The sequence below is a fragment of the Ascaphus truei genome, chromosome 2 (assembly GCF_040206685.1).
Source record: "Ascaphus truei isolate aAscTru1 chromosome 2, aAscTru1.hap1, whole genome shotgun sequence".
Lineage (NCBI taxonomy): Eukaryota > Metazoa > Chordata > Amphibia > Anura > Ascaphidae > Ascaphus > Ascaphus truei.
The window spans coordinates 446,140,271-446,162,746 of record NC_134484.1 but is presented as its reverse complement, the minus strand read 5'-3'; the positions used below and the strand labels follow the sequence as shown (position 1 = coordinate 446,162,746).

General features: G+C 45.3%; 1 protein-coding gene across 2 annotated transcripts in view; it reads right to left on the bottom strand.

The window, feature by feature from the left end:
* PRKAG2 (protein kinase AMP-activated non-catalytic subunit gamma 2) overlaps positions 1-22,476 on the bottom strand; it is a 354,869-nt gene that overhangs the window by 241,581 nt on the left and 90,812 nt on the right. Inside the window, exon 1 of one of the 2 annotated variants that reach the window (XM_075587892.1) lies at positions 8,160-8,276. The exons of the other annotated variant lie outside the window; for it this stretch is intronic. Coding sequence (XP_075444007.1) covers positions 8,160-8,204 — 45 coding nt within the window. The 5' untranslated portion in view covers positions 8,205-8,276. Of the gene's footprint in view, positions 1-8,159; positions 8,277-22,476 lie in introns of those variants that run through there. 2 annotated transcript variants of the gene reach the window in all.

Here is a 22,476-nt window from a genome sequence, read left to right as displayed (position 1 = left end):
CGGGACCGGCAAGTATTGTCTTCATTACTACACCTGGCCTGGCAACACGTTATACCACACTTCGGACACGCTCCCTTTTCTGCGGGTGCATGTATTACCACTTCCCCCTTCAGATCAGGGGCGGGTCTGGTCTGCGGGCAGCACCGGCGTAACAGTCTCCCAGAAGACAAAAGTGATGCACGAAACAGCACCATGTTTATGAAGAAAACATCTCATTGCTTTCTATTGGACTTTTGTCTTTAGATAAATGTGGTGCTATTTGTGCACCCGTTTTTGCCAAAGTCTTCTAGCCTTTAACCCCCCTTTCCCTGTGTTGTTCCGCAATATAGAATTTGCTCCAGGTCACAGAAAACAAGATAAATACAATAATAATATCCTGTTCCATTATGAGAGCTGTAATAGTAGCACTTGACACACCTTGTTTACAAGGAGGGCAGACAAAGTCAAACTTTAGTAGCTTTGAAATAAATGACTCCATTCTCTGGTGATCACAGCACAGAAAGACCGGTCATTCTTTAGTGCTAAAGAAATACGGTCTGTCCATTTCTATCACAGAGATCACTTACACTGATGGGAAAAAGCTCACACACCGGGGTATATTTATCGAGGTCTTATGTAAAACTCGGCCAAAACCAGGGCAAGAAAATACATCAGCGTTATCAAAGGAGATAATCTGGTGTTTCCAATGGGATTCCTTTCTTTTGGAAAAGGTTTGCAGATGGGCGACATTGACAAATACTGCCCCATAGAGTAAAGGAGCAGAAGAACATATTGAGGTGATGCATCAAAGATTCCCAGCAGCAACACTGGGGCAAAAAGTAGACCCAGCTTTTTCAAGGAATACAAATCCTATTAAAAGAAATAGGATTTTTTTTACGACACATAAATTTACCTTTCAATCCGTGACAATACAGTACACCTGCTGTCAAAGTCTCTAAATATCTCTCCCATGTATTATCCTGGATGGCTCTCCTCAGACTCATACTCAACACGTCAAAGACGGAGCTCCTCTTACTTCTTCCCAAGCCTGGCCCTACTGCCCTCTTTTCCATTACTATTGTCTGCATTATCATACAACCAGTATCACCAGCACGCTGTCAAGGGGTCACATTTGACTCCTCCATCACATTCACAATGTTGCTGAAACCTGTACATTTTTCATCCGTAATATTGCAAAGGTACACCCATTCTTTTGTTGCTCTACTGTTAAAACCCAAACACATGCCCTCATTGTCTCCCGTCTTGTCTTAACTATTGTAACCTTCTGCTGTCCGGCCTTCCTGCCTCTCACCTGTCTCCCCTACAATCTATCCTAAACACTACTGCCAGAATCACTCTACTCTTTCCTAAATCTATCTCAGTGTCTCTCCTGCTGAAATCCCTCTCCTGGCTTTCTATTAAATTCCGTATTACTTACAACATTTTCCTTATCTCTTTTAAGACTATACACTCTACTGCCCCTCCTTACATCTCAACCCTAATTTCTCGCTATGCACCATCCCGACTCTTGCGTTCTGCTCAAAGATGTCTTCTGTCTACCCATCGTATCAGTAACGGTTATGTTCACCACAAACCTGGACGGACCGCGGGGCTGAGGTGGGGATAGATATACACCGACCTTAGACCACGAAGCCAGATCCGGGTTGTCCGTGGTCAAACGTAGCCAGGTCAAGACTGGAGAAGGCAGGGTAATCAGTAGACAAGCCAGGGTCAGGGCAGGCAGCACAGGAGCGGCGGTCGCGGTCACGAGCTGAGGTAATCATCAGGAAAACAGGGTTGAAGTCGCTTCAGCGTAGAGCCGGAAACTGGAACTACGCCGCTTCAGCGTAGAGAGCAGGAACTCGAACTGCGCCGCTTCAGCGTAGAGAGCAGGAAATAGGAATGGGGGATCCAGTGTTTCAGCACAGAACAGCTCCCCCTAGCCGGGTACAGCTGTGAGTAGTGGATGCTACTGGAAGCAGGAAGATTGCAGAAGGAATAGCACAGAGGATCCAGCGCTTCAGCACAGAACAGCTCTCCCTAGCCGGGTACAGCTGAGAGTGGTGGAGGTCACTGGGAAATGGAACTGCAGACAGGACAAGAAACACTGAGGGCTTCAGTGTAACCGCTTCAGCGCGGCGGAGTCTGCTAGGAGCTATGGCAAGAAGGCCAAGGCAGGCCAAACAGGTGCTGTGGCAATCACATTTCCTTGAGAAAGTCTATGTTCAGCCATGAGGGAAAGGGAGAGCCCAGTATAAGAAGGGCGGAGAGCCAATCAAAGGACAGGGGTGTGAGGAAATTCCTCCAATGACGGAACACAGAGACAGAGCTGCACAGGAGGCATCCAGGCTGCAGTGATTGCAAGCACAAGTGATACTGATTGCAGATCCAAGGGGAAATCTGTCTGAGAGCTCACCAACTCTGCAAGAGTGAGCTCCAGCCAAACCCAGGAGCGGATTCCTTACAGTATCCAAAGCCCTTTGTTTTTCTACAGTTTTGCCCTGGTCTTGCTGCCAGGATACTTTGATAGATGACCTGGATGGCAGGAACAAGGAGAGCTCCGCTCCCAGAGAAAGCAACGGGGAACCAGACAGGAATTGCTGATAAAAAGGTAGGTTTATTCTCAAAAGGGAATCACTCGCAACATAAAAGTTGCACAAAGAAAGTCCTCTAACGCGTTTCACGCAATTAAACGCTTTATCAAAGAGCTACTTTGATAAATTGCCCATTTCTGTTTTCCGTAGGAGTGATTTACATACAGTATCTTATCAAGTATAACATATTGATAAAATTACTTACCCAGTGTAACAGGGCCGTAACCTCTGTCTAGATTGGCTTCAACAGAAAGTATGTATTGGTCTGAGGAATCCAGCAAGGAGCTGGTTAATTGCAGCTGCTGTAGAGACAACTAACCAGTCTGCACCTGACTAATCAGACAGGTAGAAAAGCCTCCTGCTTGAACTGCAGGAGATCTTTTGGGCACAGAGGGACTGTGTTGCCAGAAAGAGAATCACAGAATCATTGTCTTGAGCACAGAAGGACTGTGCTGCCAGCAAGACACCAGGAACCAGGGAACAGCAAACCCTGGAACCCGCCAGAGGGTGGCCCCTCAACAGACACCAACCTAGACTCAGAGACTGCCTTAAAGGCCCCCTGCTTACAAGTACCTCTTTGGGCTTTTGGGTCATAGGTTGTAAGCTAGGCTCTGTATTATAATGATTACATACAGTAAAGATGTGTAAGCTAGGCTCTGTATTATAATGATTACATACAGTAAAGATGTGTAAGCTAGGCTCTGTATTATAATTACATACAGTAAAGATGTGTAAGCTAGGCTCTGTATTATAATGATTACATACAGTAAAGATGTGTAAGCTAGGCTCTGTATTATAATTACATACAGTAAAGATGTGTAAGCTAGGCTCTGTATTATAATGATTACATACAGTAAAGATGTGTAAGCCAGGCTCTGTATTATAATGATTACATACAGTAAAGATGTGTAAGCTAGGCTCTGTAGTGTAATGATTACATACAGTAAAGATGTGTAAGCTAGGCTCTGTATTATAATGGTTACATACAGTAAAGATGTGTAAGCTAGGCTCTGTATTATAATGATTACATACAGTAAAGATGTGTAAGCTAGGCTCTGTATTATAATGATTACATACAGTAAAGATGTGTAAGCCAGGCTCTGTATTATAATGATTACATACAGTAAAGATGTGTAAGCTAGGCTCTGTATTATAATGATTACGTACAGTAAAGATGTGTAAGCTAGGCTCTGTATTATAATGATTACATACAGTAAAGATGTGTAAGCTAGGCTCTGTATTATAATGATTACATACAGTAAAGATGTGTAAGCTAGGCTCTGTATTATAATGATTACATACAGTAAAGATGTGTAAGCTAGGCTCTGTATTATAATGATTACATACAGTAAAGATGTGTAAGCTAGGCTCTGTATTATAATGATTACATACAGTAAAGATGTGTAAGCCAGGCTCTGTATTATAATGATTACATACAGTAAAGATGTGTAAGCTAGGCTCTGTAGTGTAATGATTACATACAGTAAAGATGTGTAAGCTAGGCTCTGTATTATAATGATTACATACAGTAAAGATGTGTAAGCCAGGCTCTGTATTATAATGATTACATACAGTAAAGATGTGTAAGCTAGGCTCTGTAGTGTAATGATTACATACAGTAAAGATGTGTAAGCTAGGCTCTGTATTATAATGATTACATACAGTAAAGATGTGTAAGCTAGGCTCTGTATTATAATGATTACATACAGTAAAGATGTGTAAGCTAGGCTCTGTATTATAATGATTACATACAGTAAAGATGTGTAAGCTAGGCTCTGTAGTATAATGATTACATACAGTAAAGATGTGTAAGCTAGGCTCTGTATTATAATGATTACATACAGTAAAGATGTGTAAGCTAGGCTCTGTATTATAATGATTACATACAGTAAAGATGTGTAAGCTAGGCTCTGTATTATAATGATTACATACAGTAAAGATGTGTAAGCTAGGCTCTGTATTATAATGATTACATACAGTAAAGATGTGTAAGCTAGGCTCTGTATTATAATGATTACATACAGTAAAGATGTGTAAGCTAGGCTCTGTATTATAATGATTACATACAGTAAAGATGTGTAAGCTAGGCTCTGTAGTGTAATGATTACATACAGTAAAAATGTGTAAGCTAGGCTCTGTATTATAATGATTACATACAGTAAAGATGTGTAAGCTAGGCTCTGTATTATAATGATTACATACAGTAAAGATGTGTAAGCTAGGCTCTGTATTATAATGATTACATACAGTAAAGATGTGTAAGCTAGGCTCTGTATTATAATGATTACATACAGTAAAGATGTGTAAGATAGGCTCTGTAGTATAATGATTACATACAGTAAAGATGTGTAAGCTAGGCTCTGTATTATAATGATTACATACAGTAAAGATGTGTAAGCTAGGCTCTGTATTATAATGATTACATACAGTAAAGATGTGTAAGCCAGGCTCTGTATTATAATGATTACATACAGTAAAGATGTGTAAGCTAGGCTCTGTATTATAATGGTTACGTACAGTAAAGATGTGTAAGCCAGGCTCTGTATTATAATGGTTACATACTGCTGCGGCCGAGTTTATTCGAGCATTTGCCCGTTCTCGGCCGCAGCAGTTACCTGGCGCGCGCCGGAGGGTGCCGGGCGCGCGCCGAAGCAGCGGAGGAGAGGCCCGCCGATCGCGGCTTCCCCCTCTCCTCTCCGGGTCCGCCGGGTCCCCCGGGGAGCCCTGGACGTGCGTGCAGGGGGCGCAGGCACCCGATGACGCGTGACCGCGCATCGGAGACGCGCGGCACGCCGAGGGGCTGCCACTTGCAAGCCGGGAAATCTCCCGGCTTGCGGTACTGGCCACACTGCAATAAAGTGTGTCGCCAGTGTACAGTAAAGATGTGTAAGCCAGGCTCTGTATTATAATGGTTACATACAGTAAAGATGTGTAAGCTAGGCTCTGTATTATAATGATTACATACAGTAAAGATGTGTAAGCTAGGCTCTGTATTATAATGATTACATACAGTAAAGATGTATAATATAGGCTCTGTTATAATGTTTAAATATAGTAAAGTTTTGTAAGATAAACTCCGTATTATAAACGATTAAACAGAGTAAAGATGTGTAAATTAAGCTTTGTATTATAATGTTTACATACAGTAAATATATTTAAGAAAGTATCTGAAAGATTCAAGTCTTTAGTATTGAGTGTGGCTTATTATGAATGAGTATTTGATTAGCTTGTGGGACCATTGCAGGAAAACATCTCAACAGAGCACCTCACTTTCTTAAATTATTTAACAGTGTCACTTGAATAACAGGGTGTCTTTATTCTTCACAACATTAGCCGATATCCATTGTTACTTGTTGACATGAACTCACAGTAAAACTATGTTGTTTACTATCTCTTCAGCCATTGTGTACTGTCAACTACACAACGTTATTACCATCATGTATCTATCATGTGTTTACATAGCGCCGTGCAGTGGGGAGTGAAGACAACAACAAACGTGCAACATTAACGTACACCGGTACAGTAGCTAGAAAGGACCCTGCTCCATGGAGCCTACAATCTAAAGCAGGAGTGGCCAACTCCAGTCGACAAGGGACACTCGGCCGTGACTGAGCCAATGATTGAGCCACCTGTGCTGGCGCAGGGATATCTAGCAACCTGACCTGTTGGTGGCCCTTGATGACTGGCGTTGGCCACCCCTGGTCTAAAAGGAAGGAAACATGGAAACATAAGGGACCGGTGGAAAACTGGTCAATTTCCTCTGTTTTTGAGGGGCATTGGAAGATGAGCAGATCTCGTACATTTCCAAATCTCCATATATCTCCAAAATAGTTTTCGTATGTTGGCCAGTAAGAAGAACCTTCAGTGCAGACGTGGACACCTAGGCACTAATGAAGCGGAGAACCTCTTTATAGAGGCCATTAATGATGCCGACACCAAAGGGAAGCAAATTGCTTTTGCATTGCATGAGGTTACATAACACAGTTGCATCAGACTTAAAGCCAATGGCATTTGAAATGTAACACACTGCATCACTATTACTATTCTTGTATTGCCCCCGTGATGTAAATGTACTGTAATTCTGCTCCATGTTGTAATGAGGATCACTTGTGCGTCTCCCCAGGTACCCTGCTACAGGTGCGCAGACGAGTATTCTAAAACTTGCCTTAAACTTGCCTTGGAAAATCTGGTAATATCACCAACAAGATCCAGGTACATGCTGCAAACATTTCAGTGACATTTCTGCAGAGACTAATGGCCCATCAGATTAACACAGCAGGGGTCCCTGGCAGTCCGATGGGCCATTAGTCTGTTCATCCGATGGGCCATTAGTCTGTCTGCAGAAATGTCACTGAAATGTTGCAGCATGTACCCAGCATGTACCTGGGTCTTGTTGGTGATTGCCACAGATTTGTTTTAGAATACTCGTCGGCACTACAGTACATTATTCTATCCATGATTCTTGAAAGGAGAATAGGGTGAATAACTAGCAATGGTAATGAAAAAATGGAATTTGTAGTCCTACTCTGCATCCAGTATATGCCCCTTTAATCTTTAAGGGATAGTAGATGTTTAATGCACTGCATTATCCCAACGTAGATGAGTTTACCCCATGAAATGCTATCTTGCCCCATGGATATGTCCTGATATTTTTTTTAAATCCTTTTTTTTTTTTTTAAATCTCTAACAGTGCTTTTCAACCAGGATTCCTAGTAACCCTTGGGTTTCCCGGGCATCCCTAAAGGGTTCTTGCAATTTTTAGGTCATAAGTAAACTGTACCAAATACAGAAGAATTTACAATGCATCTGATCTCAGATGTGCTATTAGAGAGGGTTGGGGTTCCGTACAATGCAACTGATCTCAGATGCGCTATTACAGAGGGTTGGGGTTCCTTACAATGCATCTGATCTCAGACGCACTATTAGAGGGTGTTGGGGTTCCTTACAATGCATCTGATCTCAGACGCGCTACTAGAGGGTGTTGGGGTTCCTTACAATGCATCTGATCTCAGATGCGCTATTAGAGGGTGTTGGGGTTCCTTACAATGCATCTGGTCTCAGACGCGCTATTAGAGAGGGTTGGGGTTCCTTACAATGCATCTGATCGCAGACGCGCTATTAGAGGGGGTTGGGGTTCCACATAATTTCACAATATAATTATAGGGTTACTTAACCAAAAAAAGGTTGAACCTCACTGGTGTAGATTCCGAGGCTACTATAGTACCCCGGAGACGGTGCTGGGTTCTGGGGAGAGGTTCCTTTCCACCTCCCGAATACTTCATATTTCAAACACTTACATCTCCTGAACTGAGCATCAGATTTAAAAAATAAAAACAACATTGGCGAGCTCAAGAAAATATCTTTTCAATTGAGGTAAAAAATAAAATTGACCGAAAACATGCGATCAGTTTGGCCTACTGCTTTTAAGGACTAGCAACAGCAGCCAACTCGACAATGCTGTGCAGAGAAGGAGAACTCTGTGCTGCCCATACTAACAAGCTGCAATGAAATTACAAGTGTCCCTGATATTTCCTCTCTCTACCCACTCGACACCAGGATTAATATTTGAACAAAGCAGTGACTTACAGATCTGAGATATCCTGCAGTTTGGCTGGAGATTCCCATAGACATGAATGAATAACAGCATGTGAGCTGAAGCTTCACAGTCTCTGCCTGCGCCCTGCTGCTCCTATCCTTGTTGTCACTGCAACAGATGCAGGATCAATGCTGGGTGTGTTTAACAGCTCCCATCCCAGAGCACAACAAGCGGAGAGTGAAGAGCACAAGTAACCCAGGATATTACAGGCAGCGGCTCCATCCAGAAAACCTCATGCCAAAAATGTATCCGAGCTACTTGGAGATCCTGTTACATGAGTGCAGCAACCTGTCATGTTAACTCTTCTTGCAAAGGAGACAGCCAACTATTGCTAAAAAGTTTCAGTGTTTCACAAACTCCCAGCAACATGTGCCAAACAAACTGAAAGTGTGTTATGTAGGCGTAACTTGCATTAACATTTATCCCCTTTGCTACTAAATAGGACGGCCCGTATATAAAATACTGCAATACGGGTTCTTTAAATAACGTTGGTTTTAATCCAATAAATTTGCAGCATGTTTTTTTTAAAACACTTTTGCTTCCTGAATGGCATGTAATAAAATGCAGTTACAGGTCTCAGCCCCTAGCCCAGTGTTTGTTAACCTTTTTTTTGGTTAAGAAAAATTATATTGTGAAATTCAGCGTAAACCCTAACCCTCCAATAGCGCGTCTGAGATCAGGTGCATTGTAAGAAACCCCAACCCTCTCTAATAGCGCGTCTGAGATCAGATGCATTGTAAATTCTTCTGTATTTGGTACAATTTTCAAATGACCTGAAAATTATAGGGAGCCATTTAGGGACGCCCGAGGAACCCTGGTTGAAAAACACATCTAGCCCCATAAGATTTTGCATAAAAGTCTAAATCACATCACAACCACGTTCTGAATGTCTGAAGGGGGGGGATAACGATTTTGATAATGCAAAATGTTGAATTATAAGCCGATATGATATCACATAAATATGATGCATCCATTTATAACCCGATTTGTTAAATTAGCGGGGGGAATAGAACAAGACAGCGCCCCGAGACCATGACACACTGATGCTGCTAAAGAACAAAAAGACAATGCAAGAAAGTTTTCTATGCATGAATCCCTCATTATATATTGTTACATAAGCTGTCATTTACCTGCAGCAGGGGGTCTACCAGAAAAAGGGGGACCCCATTGTCCAGTGCAGGAGCTCTGCTTTTCGGGCACTTTTTGAGAGATACAAATGGATGCGAAGAACGCCATTGCTGGCAGGTCCACGCATAAATATTATTCTTATTCATAGCTGTGACAATTTGCCGTGTGCTTTGCCGGGATGAACAGATTTTCTTTATGTGATGCGACATTAACCTTTCAGTACGGTAACACATTCACCGCAGATAAAAGGAAGCAGTGTACAGGACACCACAAGCCCTTCCTGCAGCGAAAGCTCACATCTCTAGTCCATAATAACCAAGGGGCTGACTTCAAACGCAGTAAACCAGGGGTAAGAATTCTTTCATTTAGAAAAGTATTTCCAGTTATACTTTTGTAATGTCATTTAACCCCTTTTCTGACAGAGAGCCCTGAAAAGCAAAATGTACTAACAAATGCTTCTGTGAGCCCATAAGATCCATTCTGTGCTGGAAGATGCCTTACAACCCATTCAAGTACTGTAAATGAACCTTAAAGGGACATCATTACTAAGCGATGTTACAAACCTTCTGTGCTGAAAGACACATGATCGCCCATTCACTTGAATGCAAAGGGCCATATCACTAAGCCTGCTAGAAGGTGTCTTATAGAGTAGCACTGCTAAGTAAATATAGCGCACAGTGTTTATTGTTCTTCCATATAAAATGTTCAGTTGCTGGGAACAGCTAGCGCTGAGCGGGCGGCGCTTGCGGCAGTTACCCGCAATGCCCCCCCCCCTGTGCGTGACACCCGGCGCTCATGCTTGGAGCGCTCTCCAAACATGAGCGCGCTCAGCGCCAGCGGGGACTCAGCCAAAGGTCTATTCAGCCTTGATTTAGGAACTGACGTATATCTATTTTCATGTGCAGTATGTTGGAGGGTCTGTGTACTTTGACTTCATTACATCCTATCCCATCTTTCATAGACTATGTTGTGATATATCACAATAGATTGTGACACTGAGACATGATACTGTACTGGCCAGAGTGCGTGTTGTCTGTGTAGTGTCAACAGTAAATACTCCATTGATGACACTGTAAACACGTTACTTGGGCTGAGAAGTTACCAGTGACAAAATGTTCTCTGTACAACTCACATACTCACTACTACTGTGTTGATGAGTGACACACAGAGAGGGAAGCTCAGCTGGCAGAGTTTCAGCTTTCAAAATAACTTCAAACCCGGTTTAGTTACAAATGTAACTGTGAGACAAGTTGGTTATATAACATCCAACATGGGATTTTACTGGCCGCTGGAATTCAACAAAAGTAATTTAACAGCAAAAAGACGCATGACATAGAGTATTATTATTCTGCAATGTGTTTCAATGCATCACTCTCCCGGGAAGGTGACCCTGCTTCCACGGGTGTCAGCCTCCCATGGAGGGAAATCAGTGTTATTTGGGGGATCTGGGCTGTGAAACCGCATTCTAATGGAAAGTGCCCCAGAACATGTTACCAGGGACATTCCATTGAAGTCTGAACTCTTTTCATTAAGGTGCGATAGTGGGGACCGGCTAATGAATGAGGCATAACGATATCTGTGATTCTGTGCCATTAAAAAACTGGCAAAAGCCAGAAACAAGATCCGTTTAGCATCATGCGGGAACATTGTGGGTGCACAATTAGTTGTCGTACCCTGAAATAAGTGTGAGAGAGAAAGAGATGGCCAGATCCACCGAGGTCTGATAACATGGTCATTTGAAACTGCAAAGTATATTCAAATGATTGAAACTAGCATATTTCCCAGGTATCAAAGATGTGTTCAGTTTTGTGCGCAGGTATCTCTCTACGTCTTATATAAAGGTGTACAGGCAGTCCGCGTTTTACAACGCTTCGCTTTACAACGAATGGCTTATCCAACGCTATGCAATGCATACCTATATTCATTTTTACAACGCCAAAATGGCTTATCCAACGCTCTTACGACGCTTTGCAACGTTGTGTATGTGTGTATATATACACACACATTCACATAAACAACTTTGCAAAGCGTCGTAAGAGCGTATATATATAATATTATACTATATAATATATTATTTATTATGTTATATTACATATATAATACAGTATATACACTTGACTATATAATTTATGTGTGTGCTGCATATCTTATTGCCTGCATAAAATATGTGGTGTATTTTAGTGTTAAAAAGGCCTTCAGGAACGGAACCTTTCATTTAAGCAGTGTTCCTATGGGAAAACGTGTTTCACTTTACAACGTTTCGCTTTACAACGCCATTTTGAGTAACGCATTGTGTCGGATAACCGAGGACTGCCTGTATTTGGGGAGGTATAGAAATCATAGGTCTCTCTGTCTCTCTGTCTCTCTGTCTCTCTGTCTCTCTGTCTCTCTGTCTCTCTGTCTCTCTGTCTCTCTGTCTAGCGCAACCTTTGGGTAAGAAAGACCGGCTTAATAACATGTAATTTGAAGTTAACACAAGGTTATGGTAGCAACCTGGCATTATGCCTGTGCTAATGAGATCTACAGCGTCCGTTGTTCTTGCATATCATTGGCTTAGTGCAGAGGTGCGCAAAGTAGGTGTGGGGGGGCGGTTGCAGAGGCCCCACGCTCTTCCCCAAGGCATTTAAATTAAATTCCGGGGGATCGCGTGAGGCCTCTACAATATCTCCTACCTTGCTTCAGTGACGCGTCACCATGGCAAAGCGGCATCAAATGACGCCGCACTGTCACGTTGCCATGGAAACGCGACGTCACGTGACCCCGCAGCGTCATTTGACGCTGAAGACAAGAAGGAGGGGGAGAGTGAGCCGGTAAGGAGAGCAGGCAGAGGGGTGTGCGAGCCGGTAAGGAGAGCAGGCAGAGGGGTGTGCGAGCCGGTAAGGAGAGCAGGCAGAGGGGTGTGCGAGCCGGTAAGGAGAGCAGGCAGAGGGGTGTGCGAGCCGGTAAGGATAGCAGGCAGAGGGGTGTGCGATCCGGTAAGGAGAGCAGGCAGAGGGGTCGCGAGCCTGTAAGGAGAGCAGGCAGAGGGGTCATGCGAGCCAGTAAGGAGAGCAGCCAGAGGAGTCTGCGAGCCGGTAAGGAGAGCAGGCAGAGGGGTGTGCGAGCCGGTAAGGAGAGCAGGCAGAGGGGTGTGCGAGCCGGTAAGGAGAGCAGGCAGAGGGGTGTGCGAGCCGGTAAGGAGAGCAGGCAGAGGGGTGTGCGAGCCGGTAAGGAGAGCAGGCAGAGGGGTGTGCGAGCCGGTAAGGAGAGCAGGCAGAGGGGTGTGCGAGCCGGTAAGGAGAGCAGGCAGAGGGGTGTGCGAGCCGGTAAGGAGAGCAGGCAGAGGGGTGTGCGAGCCGGTAAGGAGAGCAGGCAGAGGGGTGTGCGAGCCGGTAAGGAGAGCAGGCAGAGGGGTGTGCGAGCCGGTAAGGAGAGCAGGCAGAGGGGTGTGCGAGCCGGTAAGGAGAGCAGGCAGAGGGGTGTGCGAGCCGGTAAGGAGAGCAGGCAGAGGGGTGTGCGAGCCGGTAAGGAGAGCAGGCAGAGGGGTGTGCGAGCCGGTAAGGAGAGCAGGCAGAGGGGTGTGCGAGCCGGTAAGGAGAGCAGGCAGAGGGGTGTGCGAGCCATTAAGGAGAGCAGGCAGAGGGTAGTGCGAGCCGGTAAGGAGAGCAGGCAGAGGGGTGTGCGAGCCGGTAAGGAGAGCAGGCAGAGGGGTGTGCGAGCCGGTAAGGAGAGCAGGCAGAGGGGTGTTTGAGCCGGTAAGGAGAGCAGGCAGAGGGGTGTTTGAGCCGGTAAGGAGAGCAGGCAGATGGGTGTGCGAGCCGGTAAGGAGAGCAGGCAGATGGGTGTGCGAGCCGGTAAGGAGAGCAGGCAGAGGGGTGTGCGAGCCGGTAAGGAGAGCAGGCAGAGGGGTGTGCGAGCCGGTAAGGAGAGCAGGCAGAGGGGTGTGCGAGCCGGTAAGGAGAGCAGGCAGAGGGGTGTGCGAGCCGGTAAGGAGAGCAGGCAAGGGGTGTGCGAGCCGGTAAGGAGAGCAGGCAGAGGGTTGTGCGAGCCGGTAAGGAGAGCAGGCAGAGGGGTGTGCGAGCCGGTAAGGAGAGCAGGCAGAGGGGTGTGCGAGCCGGTAAGGAGAGCAGGCAGAGGGGTGTGCGAGCCGGTAAGGAGAGCAGGCAGAGGGGTGTGCGAGCCGGTAAGGAGAGCAGGCAGAGGGGTGTGCGAGACGGTAAGGAGAGCAGGCAGAGGGGTGTGGGAGCCGGTAAGGAGAGCAGGCAGAGGGGTGTGCGAGTCGGTAAGGAGAGCAGGCAGAGGGGTGTGCGAGCCGGTAAGGAGAGCAGGCAGAGGGGTGTGCGAGCCGGTAAGGAGAGCAGGCAGAGGGGTCGCGAGCCTGTAAGGAGAGCAGGCAGAGGGGTGTGCAGGGGGAAATGTTTGCGCTCCCCTGGCTTAGTAGAAAGCGCTAATATGTACATAGCACTTTTTCTATGTGTAAAGAGAAAATACACTATGACAAAGTCTCTAGGTCAGGCTTGGCCAACTCCAGTCCTCAAGAGCTACCAACAGGTCAGGTTTTCAGAATATCCCTGCTTCAGCACAGGTGGTGCAATCTGTGACTGAGCCACGTGTGCTGAAGCAGGTATAACCTGATTTGTTAGTAGCTCGAGGACCGGAGTTGGCCGCCGCTGACCCCGGTACAGGTGTGACCAGGAGGCGCCAGCAAACCTCCCAGGTAGCAGACACTACAGAAGGAAAGGTCACAGCGCTCGTATTCCAACGGAAGGTGGAAGACTAACATTTATTCCATAGGGTGTTCAGCAAGAACAACAGCAGGAAAATAAGCTTGAGAGTCGTGACTTGAAATGTTGCTTATTTTTACTGTTGTCATTCTTGCAGAACACATTAGCGTGGTGGATATGCGTTAACCTCGGGGGAAAGCTGTAAATAAACAATCAAAACAGCCAGTGTGAAATATCTAACGTGGAAATCTCTCTTTTGTTTTTTGAATGTAAAATAAAATTCAACGTACCTTCATGCGCTCATGTCATTTATTTGTTTATTTTTTAGATTTGTCACAGATTATTAAACAGAATAAATGTATGTGGAAGTTTAGAGCGACACTGCTGCTGCTCCTCAGAGAATGAGACCAATTTCAAATGAATGAGGAGTGCAGAGGGAGTGCAGAGGGAGTGCAGAGGGAGTGCAGAGGGAGTGCAGAGGGAGTGCAGAGCACATCTGGTTAAATGTGCAAGATCTCCTAGGAGCAAAGGGAACTACTGTAAAGGCCCCAGTGACATGTTTAAAAGGTAAAGGTGAATGATGTATTTTTAAAACAGACCAGACAAGCATATTAGGGCCATATTACCAAAGGCTCACCTAGGCGATCACACACATTGCGACAACGTGTTTCGCCAGCGTGTGCGCGCGCCTGTGCCCGTGCTGCTTGGCGAGACCAAATTCTTTTGAATTTGTCTCGCTTGCCCTGGTCACGTGCGCGGTTCAGCCAATGAGGGTGAACTGTGATGTCACGGGCACCCCCCCCCCCTTCCATCGCGCGCGCAACTACGCTGGACACAAATGGCCCTTGCGCTCACGGCAGAGCGCACTCGCTCCAAGCCTGTCCAGGGCCTAAGTTGTGCTACTACATAGGACACATTGCAGCCCGGCTCAGTAAATATGGTCACTCCAATGAATGGGCGGCGTCTTCCAGCAATGATGGACTCTTATGGAGTTGCACCACTTAGTAAACATGGACTTCTGTTGTCCTTTCACTTGAATGTGGCCTTAAAGCTGCAGTTCCATTCAATATGTGCATCAATACAATCTGCACACTGACAAGTGATTAGATAAGTTTCAGATCGATCCGTTCTCCTGTAATCGATCGCTTTGCTCTGGGTTATTTAATTCGGTTATTGCTGCAAAATAGTACCCACGATGCAAAGTTCTGTGTGGAAGATCATGTGACCAGGCAGACACTAGATACAATTGGTGCACTGCTAGAGAGAGGGCGGGGCAGAAGAGCCAGAGCCTGTCTCAGAAGAGGAAGGGGATGTGACTTTGCAAATGGTTGCTTTAGAAACGAAAATGCTCGCTACATAAGAATACATTAAAAAATGTTGTTAAAAAAAAAAAAATGCTTTTAGGTACCTCCATATCAGGGCATTCTACACCAAACACACGATACGTCCACCGCTGACGAATTAAGAAACGCTCTTTGTGTTGGGTAATGACACACATGTTTTTACAGACGTTACCTAATCTGTTCTGTAATAAGACTGTTTGTAAACTGTTATATATGGAAGCACACTGTAGTAGCTCTAGGTGGTCCCAGAGGTAAAGGGAACACGAATGGGCTCGGAGGTAGGGTGTTCAACTGCAGTCCTCAAGGGCCATCAACAGGTCAGGACGTCAAGATATCCCTGCTTCAGCACAAGTGGCTCAGTCGAAGAGTGCACCACCTATCTTCCAGCCTGGAAGGCGTATCACGGAGATGGAGTAGCACTTAGAAAATACACCGATCAATGTCAAAAGCCACACGTGGCAGCTACTTCCCATTCCCTTGAATGGCCACTAAAAATTACTAAATGGTTATTGCTGCTGAGTGAATATTCTCATTTGCACCATCTTTCTTGCACTAAAAAAGTGGTGCAAGAAAATGTAGATTCGGTTTGGCCTCTCCGTCAAAGCAATCAGCGCGATCTGACCCAAGAAAACGGGCATGTGCCCTTAACATACGTGGTACATCGTTACCATAACTTACGTGGTACATAGTTAGTGACCATAACATACGTGGTACATTGTTAGTGACCATAACATACGTGGTACATTGTTAGTGCCCATAACATACGTGGTACAACGTTGGTGCCCAACGCATACGTGGTACATTGTTAGTGCCCATAACATACGTGGTACATCGTTAGTGCCCATAACATACGTGATATATCATTAGTGCCCATAACATATGTGGTACACCGTTAGTGCCCATAACATACATGGTACATCGTTAGGGCACATGACATACGTGGTACTTCGTTAGGGCACATGACATACGTGGTACATCGTTAAGGCACATAACATACATGGTACATCGTTAGGGCACATGACATACGTGGTACTTCGTTAGGGCACATGACATACGTGGTACATCGTTAGGGCACATGACATACGTGATACATCGTTAGGGCGCATGACATACGTGGTACATCGTTAGGGCGCATGACATACGTGGTACATCGTTAGGGCACATGACATACGTGGTACATCGTTAGGGCACATGACATACGTGGTACATCGTTAGGGCACATGACATACGTGGTACATCGTTAGGGCAGCCTTCGGGCAAACAGTTTGTTACTTTTCACTTGCAGAAAATATATAATGCGTCAAATTGCACTTTAAAGTGGTCAACATAATAACCTCTTAGTAGCTTGAGATAATGAGACTGTATTAGTTGCCATAAGTGAGGCTATTTGGACAGATTGCATTCCCTCCTAGCCCCCAGGTGAGGAGCGTGAGGACCCAGTGCTCGCTATGTAACAGAACGTGTCTGCATTGTGCTGGAGTTCATGTGTACGCACAGGTAATAATGTGCTTTGTGTATTTTAATTCATTGTATAACTGGGAAATGTTAATGCACCGATACATATGCGCACCGTGCTACCCTTCCTCTCCCTTCTTCTAGTCTGTGTCCCTTCCCCGGTGATTCTGGTTTAAATTTCCTGTGTGATAAAAGCCTGAAATAAATAAACCGTTTAAAAACAGAAACACAGAATTAGTTGGGCGGGCACAGAAAGAGCTGCAAAGCTGCACCTTTTGAGAGTGAAGTTTTTTTTCTCTCCAGAGAATCATAACAGGGGAATCTCCAGCACTGAATACTGTAACCGCAATTTTTGTGGCAACCTTTAGAGAGAGAAAAAAATCAATACCTGGTGCACACATTGATCAGAAAGCCCCGTCGGGTTTCAAATCTGTATGAATGATAACAGGTCCCTGGGGTACATGTAACATGTACAGTACTGCTGTAACATGCTAAAATACTTTACCAGGGTTACGCAGCTAGAAGCCAAAAATAAATGAGTTAAGAGAATAGGGAGATGTGGATTACATGGGCTGATGGCAGTAATGGAGGGCGAGTGTGCTTCGTTCTGTATTAAATGTTTTAACATGTAGAAAATACCAGGAAACAGCCAAACCTGAGCTGAAATAAACCCGGGGTTCCATCTGGAACTCTGCCCGTGCTGCAGACCTGACATACAATTACATAGGACGCGTAATATGAGCCACAGTCTAAATGTAATGTTCCTGCTCTAAAGATAGACAGCACATTTACTTCCACATTAGGTGCGGGCAGAGGCGGAACTAGGGGGGTGGTTAGCGAGGGAAGCTGCTCCGGGCACAGCACCGCAACAGCCAGGAGCAAGTGAACACACTCGCTGCTGGCCTAAGCCCCTCCCCTTCCCCGCCTACGGCCTCCACAGCGGCCAATCAGGAAAAGGGAGGCCGCGCCCCCCCCCCCCCCCCCGGTCATGGCTTTCTGCCGCCTATGCAGGCTAGGCAGTCTGCTGGTCGGTCGGAGAGCAGCGGAGAATAAATGCAGCGGAGGAGGGAGCAGGATGGCGGTGGTAACAGAGGAGGAGGGCGGTAGATGAGGGCGGGGACGGAGCCCGCCCCAGCGTTCCAACCCGGAACTCAGTCACGACTGCCGGTGCCGCCAGAGAGAATGGTGGAGAGAGGGTGAGAATGACGGGGGGGAGGTGGGGAAGAGGGGAGAGAGAGAATGGGGACGAGGGAAGAAAGAGAATGGGGAGGTGGGGGTGAGAGGATAGAATGGAGTGTCGAGAGGGGAGAGAGAATGTATTTTAGGCTTTTTATATGTATTTGGGGTTTTCTATATGTATTTGGGGTTTTCTATTTGTATTTGGGGTTTTCTATTTGGGGCTTTTTATATGTATTTGTTTTTTTTTATAGGTATTTAGTTTTTTTATATAAGTTTTTGGGGCTTTCTATATGTATTTGGGGTTTGATATGTGTATTTGTCTGGCTTTTATCTGCATTTATCGGGCTTTTATCTGCATTTGGCGTTTAAATTTTTTTTTTTAAATATGTATTATTTTTTTAAAAAATATATATTGGCTTTTTTTTTCCCCGTGAGACCCAAATCCATTTTCCTTGTAGCAGTTTGGCCCGTCTCACTTTACAAGTTGTGCAGGCCTGCTCTAGCAGATCCTTGGACTACCTAGAGGAAGTACTTATGTTGATACCAGTAGTAGCAGATGGGAGAGAAGTATCCTGCTCGGGGTCAGTAATGCATCAGAACCTTCCAATTGTGCCGGTCCAACATATATTCAGGGTCCTGGTTTAGCAACCGTATGTGAAATATGCTGCCCACCTCCTCCGTGACATGAACTTCCGGATCCTCTCTACAGGCGCTTACTTAGGAACAGGGGCACGTTATTAAACTCCAAAATAATACAAGTGAGAAGACATGGCTAGCTGCAGACTAATGACATAAACCTATTAACAGAACTTACATGGACAGCCTTCATTTATTTTAATTGTGCATTAACTAAAATTATATATGTATTCATATTGTTCTGGTATGCACAGACGAGACCACGAGTACTCTAAAGCTTGCCTAAAACTAGCCCGGTTACATTCTGGGTATGTGCTGGGCTAGTTTAAGGCAAGTTTAAGGCATTTCTGCATTGACTAATGACTCATAGGATTAACACAGCAGGGGTCCCTGGCAGTCCCATTCACTTTGAATGGGACTGCCAGGGATCCCCCGCTATTAATCTGATGGGCCATTATCAATGCAGAAATGCTGGGGCTAGTTTATGGCAAGTTTAAGGCATGTATTCAGAATGTACCTGGGTGTAGCTGGGTCTTTTTGGATATACAATGTTGTATACCCATACTTTATCCAGTCATTATTATATTATATAATATATTATTTCAGACAAACATATCGCTTTAATCACTAAAAACCATACTATGACGTGTTTCAGACATTTATATGATCCATAATATATCTCTGTGTACGACACATGTACCTTTTTGTAATGAAAGGGTTAAGTCCTATACTCATTACGTGGCTTTTAGGCTATTCCCAGAGATAACTCAGTGATAATCCGGGTGTGGATGTGAGTAAGAGCAGCTTATGGAAGGTGCTAAATATCGTAGTGTTATTATCATGTGCTAACAGTAACGGAGGTCTGAGGATCTCCGGTGTTAGGTAACCTGCTCATTACCATATGAGTGAGCCTAAGCGCCGTTAAAATGTAAGGATCCGTTATCTTTAAGGAAAATGCCAGCACATCGCAGCGATAAGCACCTTTGGGGAGACGCGTTACAGATACGGAATGGGACGTTTGGCCCCGACCAAAACAAAAGCCGTTGGCGTTCCACCACCGGGACACTTCGCTGCAGGGCAGCTCGCCGCGGGACACTTATCCGCAATGTTCTGTGCGCCGCGCACCCGACTCAACTCGAGTTTTCATTGAGTGTGCTCACCTGTTAATTAATTACAGTGCTTACTAAATAGTGTGTCTGTACTTCAGAGCACACAGAAGAAAAGCTCTTTAGATTCAGTCTTAATGGTTGTGCGCCATAGAAGCGGAAAGAGAGAGTATTTTTCATCAGATCAATGTATCTCTAACAAAACATCAAACAAGATTGATGAATAAAAAATAGTGACTTCCTCCTTTGTACATGTAACCCATGTTCCCCCCCTCTCTGGGAGAAGGACTGAATTACTAGCTTAGTGTGGTGCTGAGGCATACCTGCTGGTTCAGGAGAGCTGTGCAGCCGCGATGATAAGGGGCAACAGAACAGGATTTTGGTGGTCTCTGGGTTCAGCACCTCCAGCTGTGATGGGATGTGGGCTACCTCACAGCACTCCATACCCCTCCTGCCCAGGAACGGACGCCCAGGCAGAGGTATAGTGAACAAGTAGGTTTATTGGAAATGCTGCATCAGCTCTTCACACAGCATAGTTCTTGAAGTCCAACATCCCAGGACTTCAGGATGGTGCTTGCCCGATTGTATTGGGCCTTGAGTCTTGATGGTCCCTAGGCCTTGCGGCCTCGGGTGGGCCAGCTCATCCACGCAATATGAGAGGCTGACAGCCCATGCGCTCACCTTGGAAGGCACAGCAAGACTGCTCTAACTTTGCTACACCCACTGGTTAGCTTCAGGAAGTGGCCGGCTCATGGACTGTACCCATCACCGATAGGCTTACACAGGCCATCAGTCACCACCTTACTTCCATCACTTACAAGTGGGCAAAAAAGGGGGGTCAATGGCCCATAGATTAACCCGTGCAGGCCCTGAACTTACTAGGGACTTACATCACAGATACACTGTGGGGGAAAGAGAGGTACTTATAGACATACCATGTTACATACGTTAGCATTTCTTGTTTTTACAACAATGAATATTATGACCTACTGATAAACTGTGACTGTTATGTGGGGGTTTATGGGGGTAAGATAATACAAAAGATTTCTATTAATTAGATCAGTGGTTCCCAACCTTTTTTGAGCAAGGTCACCCCTGGAGGATTGTTAAAATCTCGGGGGACCTCTGCTCATCAGAACGCATGCAACCCTTCTCAACAACAATACTCACCCATACTCTCAACACACTCTACATTCACCTCCCCTGCTTGTCACAGGGCGCACACACCCTTTTTCTCAAACTGCCCCCTCCCCACCTCTCACATAGCAAACTCATCATCTTTCACTATGACACACTCAACATTTACTGTGGGGAGGCTGCGGTCCGCCTCTCCTCCCTCTTTCTGTGCCGGGCTGAGAGAGGAGAGGAGAGGGAGGGAAGGTGGATCGCAGCCACTCAGTCTCCAGACAGGACGGGATTCTCCAGCTGAGCAGCCGGCAGAGTGTTTCCCCCGGAGGGCCGTGGCACCCTTAGCACAGGGTCACGGCACTCACCCCTCACCTCCATGTGCTACGACATCCTATTTGGGAAACACTGAATTTGGTAGTGAAGTTTTAAACAGCTGTTTACTACAAAATATGCATTGTGCAATGGTTTTAATTCTGCAGTGGGCAGACTTAACCAATCTAACCAAATAAACAACTTGGGGTTACCGTGCTGAGTACAATATTATGGCATAAATCAGTGGTTATCTTTTATAGTTCTGCGCTATCATAATGTAGTTCAAAGTCCTCGCAGTCATATTAATGCTGGAGAAGTGTAGATGTGTTGTACTGTAGGTTGTGATACCATTTCACAGACCAACATGGGAATTCTTCCCAGATTCATAGGGGCTTATTCAACCAAGTGCAATATTGCAAAAGCAGCACGGAGACTCCCATTCCAATCACCGGGAGTTTCCAGCCAGGAATGCCAAATCGGCTATATAACACTTTATTACAAAAAGTCTAATGGTGTCGGGATGGGAAGCTCTGTACTAGCATTTCATCCATGAAAAACGTTCACATTGGTCCGTTAAAAGATATCATAACAACAAATGTACTGTACCATCATAACCAAGTATCAGAGCTTCCTGTGCACCCAGGTATTTACAAGGCAGGTTGGTCAAGTATCAGTAGCTCTAATTATGTTCTATTCTCCTTGTACCTGGCTTTCTGTTGAATAAAACTCTTTAACCGCAGCGATCGTTTCACGGTGTGAATATTCCGCTGCTTTTCTCTTTGCTTCTGTGCTGCTCTCTGCTGTGCTAACCTCAGCCTGGGATGTCACAGGAGTGCGGGGAAACACTTCGTAGGACTGGCTGCATTTTACACTTTCAAGTAACTTGATAAAACGTTGTTAGTGCAAATAGAGGGGGCCTATGTATTAAACGTCAAACAGTTCTTTTCTAGTGCAAGATCGGGTCACGGAAATCTCATTTTAAACGGCTCGTGTGCATCTCTGTACCAACATAACATCTCAATCTGCGTGAGCAGCGTCACTAATGCGTTTTTTAAAATTTATATAGGCGCACAGAAATGACATGCGCGGGGCGTACAGATGTTAATGGCTTGTGCTAAAAAACAAGGTTTTCGTGAGCCCCTTAAAAAAAGAAGAAAATGCGTGAAAATCACAGTCAAGTTCAACCAAGTGTAAAGTCCAAAATGAAATGTAAAAATGTGACATCTTCGGACGCACAGAAGGATGCACTATCTGTACCAAGTGACAGGACAGGCTTAATTAATACTGCGCATGTTCTAGTGCAAGGGTATTGTAGCC